This window comes from Ornithodoros turicata, chromosome 3, assembly GCF_037126465.1.
Source record: "Ornithodoros turicata isolate Travis chromosome 3, ASM3712646v1, whole genome shotgun sequence".
In the NCBI taxonomy this organism is placed as follows: domain Eukaryota; kingdom Metazoa; phylum Arthropoda; class Arachnida; order Ixodida; family Argasidae; genus Ornithodoros; species Ornithodoros turicata.
Genome location: NC_088203.1, coordinates 10,833,045 through 10,845,349, shown reverse-complemented (window position 1 = coordinate 10,845,349; position 12,305 = coordinate 10,833,045). Strand labels below are relative to the sequence as shown.

At 45.3% G+C, this 12,305-nt stretch overlaps 1 protein-coding gene across 2 annotated transcripts in view; it reads left to right on the top strand.

Moving 5' to 3' along the window:
* Positions 1–12,305, top strand: part of LOC135388057 (macoilin-1-like) — a 29,348-nt gene extending 17,043 nt beyond the window's left edge. For both annotated transcript variants that reach the window (XM_064617354.1, XM_064617353.1), the window contains 5 exons: positions 6,846–7,004; positions 8,195–8,377; positions 8,815–8,935; positions 9,013–9,187; positions 11,803–12,305. In XM_064617354.1, the coding sequence (XP_064473424.1) occupies positions 6,846–7,004; positions 8,195–8,377; positions 8,815–8,935; positions 9,013–9,187; positions 11,803–12,041 (877 nt within the window). In that variant the 3' untranslated portion in view covers positions 12,042–12,305. The remainder of the gene's footprint in view (positions 1–6,845; positions 7,005–8,194; positions 8,378–8,814; positions 8,936–9,012; positions 9,188–11,802) is intronic.

The window sequence follows — 12,305 nt, the reverse complement described above, 5'->3', positions numbered from 1 at the left end:
ATTCTCTTGAACCCCTTTCAGTTCCATGTGGGTCTTTCATATAGATGGTTGGAAGAGGTGTATCGTGATATTTCCTATTTGTGCGTTGTGCTTAGCAGTCATAATTAAGGCCTCTAGTTTTGCTGCTGCGGCAAATTAAAAATTCTGCGGCACTGACTCGTAAATTCTGCGATTTTCCGTGGCAAGGAGTCAATGGCTGCTTGAAACAGGGAACACTTTATTTTCTCGGATAATGTGGGAACAAAAAGTACTTTATAAACTTACAGATTCAAAGCACTGTTGTGGCTCAGCGTTACATGACATCTTGTGTTCTCCTCTGACAGCGAATGCCGTCTGTCGCCTACAATCATTTTATACCTGCCGACAGATCTTTCAGCACCTACAGAGTTTATAGGAATTGACAGATACACTTGATCGTACATGACAAGTACTTGATCGCAATAGACGCTAAATTCGGAGCAAGCACCCTCATTCCATCAGTGGTCACATGTACCATGGAGCAGTCGGGAGTGTGCACAGCACGCGCTTTTATTCGACGCTCTTTTTGCGTGGGCGTGCAATACTTCTCCTGAGACGTTGCATGTTGTAGTAACCAACATTCATAGAGTAGGTCAGCTTCACAGCTCCCTATACACAAAAACGCGATTCAAGGAATGGGCACCGCCATTAGTGCTGTCACCCCCGTGGTAGTCACAGGAACTTCCTTCATTTTCCCACGTGTGTTTTTGTTCATTTTCGTTTCCGTTCGTGTTCATTTTGTGCCGGTTCATTTTCTCCCGCTTGGGAACCGGTGTAGAACAGATATCGCGTCGGCCAGCACTTCTCACGTGAACAACTGTGCATATCGCACGCGGAAGCAAGCAATCTTCTTTTTCTTTGATCTTTGAAACGTTGATACGCTACTCAGATTAGAGCACTGCACGGGCCTAATTTTCGGGCCCGTGCCCTTCCCAGGCCCGGCTGCTACGGCCAGCACCCGGCCCGAGCCCGACGTCTTCTATTGATTTCCAGCCTGGGCCCGGCCCAGGCCCAGCCTGTACCCGACTGTTTCCATGCTCAGGCCCAGTCCCAGCCCACATCTGCTCTATGCGTTCTTGAGGCCCGGAGGTGTATTTAGATTTTGGTAAAGAGCACAGCGCAGCGAGGAAAAGGATGCAGGTAATTGAATTGGTGGAGAATGAGGAGGTACACTCACTGTGAGGAGGCTGTGTTTTTCTGCAGGCAAGCCGCTCTGTGCTTGGTGGAATATATTTAGTCAGCTATCGAGGATTTATACCTTCTCCGTCAGAACATTCGACCAGCAGCCCACAAAAACGGCATCTGTGCTGATTTCATAGCTTTTTTAGTAAAATCAGAAAACGTCATTGCAAACTTTTCTACTATTACCAACATGGTCCGCTATTGTATCCTTTGCATGTTGCAATAGAATCTGAATGTTTGTATGGCCACTAAATCTCTTTCTGCTTTCTCTGCTCTCTCTGGTCTCCCTCTCTGCTGCTCTCACTCTCTGCTGCTCTCGCTCTCTGCTGCTCTCGCTCTCTGCTGTTTACCATCAACCCTGAGTTAAGTTGCCATGCCCCTCAGTCTATTCCGCATTCCATGGAGTGCCTTATCCACCAGCTGTGCCTGAATGTTCCCTATACTGCTTGGCTGCTTCACAAGATACGGAAGGCAGACTCGCCCCCCCCAACTGCTCTGTTCTCTTTTCTTTTTCATTTACTTCGCATTAAACATATTCCCCCCCAACTGCTCTGACTGTGGTGTCCTCGAAGATTCAGAGCATATACTGGTGTTGTGCACACGATACTCTGATGCTCAATCTAAACTTCAGCGCTCGCTTGGGGCCCTAGACAGTCGCCCTTTTGGGTTACCTAGAGCTTTTGGTGCCCGACCCCCGCATGAAAGTCAGTTTGTACTCTGTGCCTTGGTCTCCCCAATCGAAAAATCCATCAGAGCCAATCCTAATGGAACCATTAGGCCAATAGGCCTATCGTAATTTGGGACATCTCCAATAGGACTAACGGTTTAGCGGTTTGATGGAACCACTAGGACCTAAGGGTCTAATGGCCTGATGGGAGCTGTACAAATGTACAAAAATATACAACTTGTTTCTTTCTTTCTTTTCCAACTCCTGTCATGACAGAATTTAGTTTCTCTTGCTTCAATTCCTACATTTGTTTCCAAGACATTTCAAAATGTACAACGCGCGCAGCATTTCAAGAAGTGAACAGAAAAAGTGAAAAATAAAATAAAATGAACACTCTCCAGAACTGAATGACCAAAACCTCACTTAGAATGGCAGCGTCCATTTCCTTCGATGCATTGTCATCAAAATGGAAGTGGATGCAGACAGCACAGATACTATACTTATAGCTTGTCTTCCGGGATTGTCCTGGGATTGTCCCGGGATTCTTAGATAGCTTGTCTTCCGGGATTTGACGAGTCCGACAGCCCAGTTTGCTGCCGCAGTTAAACAGAAGAGGTGAGGTGTCTGAATTTATTTAATTTACTCACACACGCAACATTGACGCGAGGAACGGCTTGGGGTATGCACTCAAGGCTACCCCAATGTCTGTGTTTCTTACTCATTTTGGTTTACACATTCTGTAGATCCATCGAGAATCGTTCTTCTGCAGTGCAATCGTTTTTTTTTTTTCTCTCTCTTGCAACACTCCGTTCCATCAGAGAATTCCGTCAGGACTAGGAAAATTTTTGAAACTGCTGACACGCGACATCCGGCGGATGTACGGAAAGCGACGTCGACCTGTGAAGCTCCCAGTCATTTTGTGGATGCTTATGGTACTCGAGCATGGTTAAAAATTGGTTAAAAAATTGTTAAAAATTGGGCTGTTCGGTATTTCAAACTTTACAAGTGATAAAAAAAAACGTGCCGGGCAACAAACAAAAAGGACGACACAACCCACAGCACAGACGGACGAATAAGATTGTTATTGACAAACCTGTCTCTTAAATAACCTGAGAGAGCAACGCCCTCTTCTGCGGGGTTGCCCCTTTTACTCACTCAAGCATGCCTAGTGCCCTAATCTTTTCGAAAGTACAGGACTTAAAAGTTGCTAACAGGAGGGACTCTTGATAAGTATTGTGCTTTTCGAAAAGATAAAGTTACTTGGCAGGCTTGAGGTAGTACAAAAGGGTAACCTTGCCCAAACACTCAAACAGGTGTCTTCTGTGAGTGTACCTCATTACTTAGTGTAATCAACTTAATTGAGCTCAAGAATTTCCACGAAAAAGTAACGTTTTTTGCGTGAATTAGAAAGCCCGTGCCACAACACACCATTTCAGTCACAAATACAGGATCTTTCACAATATGTTTCCACAAAAAGTTGACACCTGAAAAACACCAAAGCAACCACACACCAAAAAAAGAGGCTCATCAGAGGGAGTCGCTCATCAAGGCGCGCTCGTTCAAGTTTTCTTGCTAAGGTATGGGGTCAAGGAAGGACGACATAGCAGTATACAAACAAACAAACAGACAAACAAACAAACAAACAGACAAACATCCAATATCATGATTATCAGATGCCCGCGAACAGATAACCTTGCGAAGACAAAATGCGTGATTGGGTCGGTCCCACTTCTGCCCCCTTTTTCTCTTTTTTCCGTGATGTTTTAATGCGCAGTGGGATCTTGGGAGCGCTGCCAATCCCAAGTAGGAAAGTGCGCTTGCAGACGTGGCATTTTTACGGGTGTCAAATAATTGGGGAATAATATACAGGGTGTTTGTTTCACCAAGAGCGATAAAAATTCTAACTTGCGACGTACTCGCCTGAGGATGGTTGGGCCTTTCGGCAATTGCCTTCTGGAAACTTTGGTCACCATTAAGGAAGGCGTTGGACATTTTTTAATTTGGGAAATTTATTTTTGCCCATTCAGTTAACTTTGAAAATTGCCAAGCGAAGCTCACTTTTCTTTACGGCAATATGAAGTCCCCCACGGATAACCAAAGCCCCAACAAAACTATGCACAGTATCGCCGCAGACATATTCGGGAAAAAAATCAGGAAAATTTCCGCTTTGGCCCCGCCTGCTCGATTGTCGCAAAGGAGAGTACACGGGAGGTGCGGGGTGAGGAGGATGTGTTTCCGAATCTTTATTTTAGGTTTTGCATCCCCGCTTCGACCTTGAAGCTGGTGACAATTCTATTTTATCACAAAGAAGGCAAAAGGCACGGACATTTTCTCCTCTAGACGCATATTTGGCGTGCACTCCTTTGTGACAATCAAGCAGGCGGGACTACAGCAGAATTTTTACTAATTTGCTTACTATTTCTGTTGCGTAGTTTTGTTGGGTCTGTTTGTTTTCTGTTGGGGCAATTGTTTGGGTGGCAAAAACCTTTAAGAGTGTCATATGCAAACTCACAGATTTTTATCAAGTGTAGTTCTTTATGGAAATTTAATGACACACTGGACACCGGCGCACTAAAAAAAAGTTGTTCTTGCACGACATGCAAATGGAGTGTACGGGATCTTAAGCGTATAATTCGGCCCAATTACATTAGCATATAATCAGCATACAGACTGGTTCATATCCACCAAATCAATCTGATAGCAGAGTCACACAATCTGTATGCGGGTATTGGATAATCCTAATGGAGTACTGAGCGGTTGTATGTGCCGCCAGCGTTTCCTAATGGCTCCTAGTGGACCGTTAGATGCCCGTAAGCGACCGTTAGGTTGTCCTGGTGGAGAGCCCGTTCCCACCAGGGCCCATCAAAAGGCCATCTGTCGGTCCGCTAGCATGTCTGCTAGGAGCTAGGTAGTCCGCTAAGCATGCCAGGCTGTTAGGTGCCTCTAATGGTCCCTCAAGCTCCCTTGGCGGTCCGCTCAGGGGCCATTAGGGTCCGCTAAGGAACCGTCAAGAATTCCTGGCGGACCCTTAAAACCCTTAGGAATTCCTGATGGAGTTCTGTCCGATTTTTCAAGCGGGTCGTTTCTGTGTGAAATTGGTGCCGATGATAAGTTTTGACTTTTGTGCCTCTGTTTCCGTTTCTGTTCTTTTATTTTATTATGTATGTATTTATTAATTTTTTTACTGTTGTGACTTTGTATGACTCTTCGTATCTGAGTGTTTACACTCCAAGTGTCTAGTACGTTCATGTGTTCAGAGTTGTTTACATGGTATGGAGCAGCTGGCTTCCACATTGGTGGTGCCAATTTTCTCCTTTTCCTTTTTTTTTTCATTCACACACTAACTCACCACTGAATCTGGTTTGAGTGCATTTGCTCCTGGCCTGCTGCACCTGGTGTCCTTGTACATGTCGTGCTGTAGTGTCAAGTTCTTCTAGGACAGAATCAGTGCTTATGTCAGAATCCCCTACTCAGTTAATGTAGCTTCAAATGCGACAGGTATGAACTTTTTTTGGAAACATCTATCCAGGGAAGTAATATGTCTTTACGATGCAAGAGCTGGATGGGGTGCACCAAACAGTGTACTAATCAGTGTCGAATCATGTTGTAATGAGCACTATGCCTACACATTTATGGTATATTGATGGGGATTTATGGTCCTGATGCAACTCTTTCGCACACCAGCATATTCTGTCGCCTGCTGTCACTATGAGACACCTCACTGCCCCTCGTAAAAAGAGGCGACCCACGTTTTCAGTTTAGGAGTGTTCGGTCCACTTCCTGATCTGTGTACTTATTTACCTGCCTTGTGTTATTGTGTCAGTGTATTGTAAGATTTAAGGGATGGTTTCCACAGCACTGTAAGCAACACGTCACTAAGATGCGTCATTAATAACCAGTTAAGAGCTCCATGATGAAGGTGGCTGAGCAATGGGCAGAAGACAGAGAAAACACAACACAAAACTCATTAAGAGAGAAGCTTTTCTTGGGGGAGTTTTCATATTCCTTCTTATTACATGTACCAAACGATGTCGCAATGCGAATTGACCAACACCCGTGCAGTGCAGCTGTAATGTTTTTTGTTTCTTTAGTGTACAGTGACAGTATGTGATTGTCTTTGTTATTGTATATTATCCCACACACAAGCCACACGAAGAAAATGGCTCAGTACTGCCGAAAAAGGTACGGAAATGACGAAAGCTACGGATAACGAAGCGTCTCGAAGCAGTTTTGATTAGTAACAATTTCATCAGACTTCATCTGACACTACACGAAAGCTTGTCGTTTGTTAAAACTGTTTTGAGGTGCTCTATATTTTGTAGCTTTTGTTGTTTCGATATCCCGCACGCAGTTCGAGGCAAACATTCAGCGCAGTAATGTTAGCGGAGGTAGAACAACGTGATCGTACCCTTTTATCAATCAATCAATCAATCAATCAATCACTTTATTTTCCATCATGTGATGAAAGGAGGACCGAGAAAAAGCTGTAATATACAACTTGACGAGCCCGGGCCCCCGTTTTACACTACCTGCGACAACATCACATTTACAGAGCTCAAGACTACAGTGATAAGGGCATTCACTCATGCAATATTAGGACCAAAAATTTCAAATGAGCTAGGCAAATAACATACATGTTTCGACATGGGCATCGAACATCACATACAGTCATTCAGCGAGGCACACATAATGATACCGCGAAATTCACGGATTGACGTATTAGACAGAGAAACTGCTTTAGAATTCACCATATTTAATAATTTAGGTAGTAGGAAATTTATGGATTGTTTTCCATAATTTGTTCTTAACTCGTGGGACTTTCCAGGGATCGGAATGACGTATGTAATATGACAATTCCCTTGATTTTTCTCTTTATGCAGAGTAATGCACGGAAATTCCTTTTACAGCGAGATATATAGCATGTTTTGATTCGTTTTTGTGTGGGAATAACATCCGGTGGGACCCATGTCGCTAACAGGTTAGAAGCAGACATCAAGCGGTTGAAGGCAGACCTTCAGGCAAGCCGGCAGGTCGAACAGGACTTGCGGACACAGTTGCACAGCATCACAGCGGGGGAGCGGTCGGTGAAGAATGAGCTCTCCCAGCTGCAGCTCGATAACGAGAACCTACAAAACAAGTGAGTTTTACTTCTTTTGGGCTACAATCGTAGCCACTCCGGCATGTGTGCTTCCCAGGGACCGTACGTGACAGCAGGTCCCCCAAGGTCGCCATTTTCGCATGTATTTGTTCCTATCCCGATGCGTGCAACGCCGGAGGCCGCCCTTAGATACCCCACTGTTACCAGACGTTGGCTTGCGTTGGATTGTTGCACGCTAAAGATCCAGTTGAAGCATAATCCAAGCCAGGCCAAGTCACAGAAGGAGAAATGGACGACTGCGCCTGCGGCGCCTGGTACGACAGGTCCGCTATGTGATGCACGCAGCCGTGCACTAGATCCTTCCGATCGCTCAACACATTTAAAAACGGGACCAAAAAGTGAAACACGACACAGAAAGTTGTTATACGCGTTTTATTTGGACATATAAAGACTAGATTCATTCGCAGAAACAACAAAAACATTTTGCCGCTAAACTTAGCGCGCTGAAGTGATCCGGAACGGCAACAGTGGGGTATCTAGTGGCGGCCTTCTTTGTTGCACGTTTTTCCGAGGTGAGTTTGGGGGACCTGCGTGACAGGTCATGTTCGAACAGTAGTGCGTGGTTTTGCATACGGATATTTTAGGTATGCTGTAGAGTGTTGCAGAATACATTCCAAATGCTTTGCTTGTGGCAAGAAAACCACCTCATTTCTAATTGCGAAATTTGTTCTCCAGGCAACATGTTCTTTATCTGCATCGCACAAACACTCTGACGTTAGGGATTAGGCAGCTGATTGGAGATTCACTTAGCCTAGTGCTCATTTAAAGAAGTGCTTACCGTTAAAGGAGCAGTGAAGGCCCCCCCCCCCCCCCCCCCCCCCCCCATAATGTTGCGCAAGAAGAATGATTGTAACCGACCACAAGCCTTTGAGAGAGAGGCAGGAAGTGAATTAGTGACGCTGCCATAGGTTCGTGGTTTGTAAATTTAACACTAACTGTGCAGATTCATTGTTGCAGTAATTAATTTAATGCAGCAAAAATATTGTGCAAGGTGGCTCCTGATATGCTGCTTGATGAACGAAGCTGGATTTTGAGCAGTGCTACATGTCACTTCCTTGCTCGTCCTTTAAAAACTCGCGCATTTATCAAAATTTGGATTTCCGTAGAGGCCATTATAAGTTTGTACGTTGGCCCAGCCTGCTATAAATCCCTCTCTGCAACGTTCCCAGGCTGCACAACTTGGTGACTGCTCGACAGCAGGACAAAGGTAGCCTATCGCAGCTGCAGAAAACACTGCAGGACGAGAGAAAGACACGGTCACAGCTTGAGGCCCAGCTGACGCAGGAGCGTAGGGCCAAGAAGGCTGAGGAAGCCGCGGCCGCTCGGGCTGCCGTCGCCATGGCTGCTGCCAGGTACAGAAACACCACCTTCCCTGTACAAAACAGTTTCCATGTATTCGCACGAGCGACATTCTGCAGAATACTCCGTCGGAAGATGTGCAGAATGTTGTAGCTTTCCACTACTACGTGAACTGCGAACACTTAACGCCATGTCTACTCATACTCCTCTAACCATTGAGAATGTCCTGCGGCTCAGCCACAAGACGTTCCGTAGCAGACGACAGGGCCAATGGCGTCGTCTGCCGCGTGCGCCGTACGCCACTCCTGATATTCTGGCGCCGGGCAAATGCTCAACGTTAGACACGGTGGAACTTCCGCCCCGTGAGCTTTTCTTTTTTTCCTTCTTCTATTTTCTTCCGACAGAATATTCCATTGGGATATCGCTCGTGCGAAAATACATGGTTTAAGACAGTGCTGGGCATAACATGTTTTCGGGAATTTGGAACCAGGAGCGAATGCACCGAAAGCTGCAAGGCAAGGCGGCGAGATCTCGAAAACGATGTCCGGCAACTGCGGAGGGACATCAAAATGCGAGAAGAGCAGCTTCGAGCCGTCGAACGGGAAGCACAGGTGGGGGACATATTCCTCAGAGAGAGCTCCCTGTGACATTAAATGATGGGATTGTGACAAGAAACTTGTATTTTCAGTCTTTACGTCAATACAAGGACTCGATGGGGGACACGGAGGTGCTGATGTCGGCGTTGTCGGCCATGCAAGACAAAAACACCCACTTAGAGAACTCCCTCAGTGCGGAGACTCGCCTCAAACTCGACCTCTTCTCTGCCCTTGGGGAAGCAAAAAGGCAGCTCGAGATCAGCCAGGGTACGTCTGTTATCCGCTCGGAGATGATGAGCAAAAGTACAGTTGCTGACTGATTTTTCAGACCCGTAGTAGCCTCGAAATCGGTCCCAAATATTGTGCAGTCTAGTTTTTTGAGTGAACGGCGTACGTCCACTTTATTTCAAAAGCCTTCACTCAGAACGTTCAAAGTGGCTTACAAAGTATCGATACATGTCTGCTTCGCAGCACAAATGCGGAATAACGTATTGCAGTGAATTTAAAGGAGGGAAGAACTCCTATCTGCAGGTATCTAGTTACCGGTGTAATAGGTGTAATATTGTTCTTCTAGGCTTCGTAATTCTATTTACAATTTATTGTTACAATTTGTTGTTGTACTTCTCCTTCATAACGTGTGCAGCGTTAATACAAAATCACACTTTTTTCGGATACGAGCGAGTAGACATACCTCTATCCATTGTTACGTCATTTGAAGAATTGTAGCACCGAATCAGACGCCAACGGGGAGGTACACACAACGTTCTGCTCTACACTCTTAAAAATGAACTTTACCACATAGCACGCTCCTAGCCAACCATCATCCAGAATGACAACGTTCTCGTCCCTGATTTGTTGAAAGCGGGAGACGGAGCCTATTTTGTAGCCATAATGCCGTACATAATGTATGCATAATAGGCTCCGCCTCCCGTTATCAACAAATCAGGAGCGAGAACGTTGTCATTGGGGATGATGGTTGGCTAGCAGCGTGCTATATTTATTTATTTATTTATTTATTTCAAAAAACCCCAAGGGTCCGGAGGACACCAAGGGTCCGGAGGACATATGTGTGTGAAGATATGGGACTATCAGATTCATCAATACAAAAGGTGTCACAGCCAACAAGTTAAAATCGCAGTTTGGAGCCGACACAGTCGGCGGGCTAGCTTGGTAGAGTTTATAACCCCTTTGACCACATGTAGTACTATCACTGTACGCGTTGATCAGTGTAGTCACCGCAGCAATGTCCTTCTCACAGCAGCATCTGTGTCGCTGCCGTCGTTTCCTTTACCCTTTTTTTATCTTGTCGGTTAGGAAGACTACGTTGATACTAGCGTTGCTGAAGCGTCAAACGGAGACGTCACATTAGTCTCGATCATGAATTTATTCGCGTCTTCGCCTCTACTCAACGTGTCCATTGCAGTAACATATCGACGTTCCTCACAGGCAGTTGAGGACACGATTTCAGTTTATTTCGGATACTCAGAGATGCTAGTAGACGAAGGCACGTATATTGAAAGACTAGCTCTTGCAACACATCTGAAGCAGAGCATACGGTTTCAGCATACGGGCATGGGTCCCAAAAACCATGCAGGTTTGAAGCGAGATGAGTACGAACAATCAGGAACGTCTCCCGAGGTACAGTCCTAATTCTTGGACATGAAAATACATTGGTTCTATGGAACGTTTCATGTGGTGTAGTGGATGATCTCAATCACATATATTGCTAGAGTGTAGACGGTTTATTTCGGAGAGGGAATTGCCCCTGGGTGGTGTTCTGCGCGTGACAGACCACCCTGCGTCTCTCGCACAGCTCTTGGGTCCCCGGGATAACCCCAGCAATCAAAGACGGTCGCCCTCTCTTCTAGTTGCCTTCTTGAACCAGTCTGGACTCAGCCGTGAAATGTGAAGAGCGAAAATGAACTGCCCTTGCGCCGTTTCCGTATACAGACTGTAGGACATCTGTCAGTGTATTTTTCTTCTATGTTCTCGTATTTTTCGTTCTAGTCTCGAAGTTTTCTGCGGTTACGCATCCCTGGCAATGGAGCAGGTAGCGCCTTTAATGGCTGCTGAACATTCCAAGTTTTAGTTTACTTTTTTTTTTCTTTCCTAACCTATATCTATCTATCTATCTATCTATCTGTCTGGTGCCAAAAGTGAAGTCCGAAAAGTTGGAGAGCCCGAGTTTTTTTAGTTTTAATTATCGGTCGGCGACTGTAATTTGTGGTCTTTGTGGGTAGTTAAAGCAGAGCCAGATGTTTTTGGGTCTAACCTCTTTCTAAATTGGGATGGGTTTAAAAATTCTGTGCTAGCATAGGAGAAAGAAAGCCTGGTAAAATCAACTGGAATAGCTTCTTCAGCACAAAATAATGACCTCCAGTACCTGTTGGCCAGTGCTTCCTATTTTGCAACTCTTCTCAAAATCAGCAGCAGAGTACTCTCTGCTAAGCTGTTTCCTCACAATACTGTTATTGATTTTTAGAAACGTCATTGCAATAGAACTTATAAAAATATCAATTAATGATATTTATATTGTAATTAATAATTATGTAATAATATAATTATAATAATAGTACATAATATAATATATAATGTAACCTTGAGAGAGCTGAGAGAACCGCGGCTAGCTGCTGGAGGTCCAGAGCATAGTAAAACCCCGAGCGTGAAGGAACACAAAGATCTATAACACGGCACGAAGGCTCTGAGCCTTCGTGTCATGTCGTCCTTCTTTGTGTCCCCTCAAGCTCGGGGTTTTACTATGCTATTGATATAATGTAATATTATTAATTATGCATAATTAATAATTAAATTAGTATTTAATTTAATAATACTTGTTAGTGAAAGAGTGAATTATTATTAATTACTCGCTATCCCATGTGCAGCCATGTTGAGCCATCGAGAGAAAGAGGTGGAAGAGCTCAAGTCTAAAATAGCAGAGGTGATGGCAGTCATGCCGGCGGCATACCCAGCGGTGAGCCTAGACTCTGGCCTGGTGTCTTCCCTGCTGTACGGTGGCGGCCCCGGTGGCAAGTTTGGCCAGGAGGAAAAGGTGACCAAGTCCAACCTGGACCCCAACGCATCCGTCTACACCCCCAAGATGGTGGTGCCCCCCGACCACTGAGAGACGACTCTACGGCATGGCCAACTGTCTTCACCGCCCCCTCCCCCACCTTCCCCCACGAAAAAGAGAAGAACTTCCCTCCCCCGTCGTCGGTGTGTGCGTGTCTCGCACCACTGCGCCCGCCGCTCGCTCGCTCACCCCCCACAGCGTCTTTTTGCCTGCCCTTTATTTTTTTTTCTTTAATTCATTTCTTTTTTTTTTGTCAGTCCACCCATCTCATTTTAACTGAACTGGAGACAGGAAGAGAAAATGTCTTTCACACAG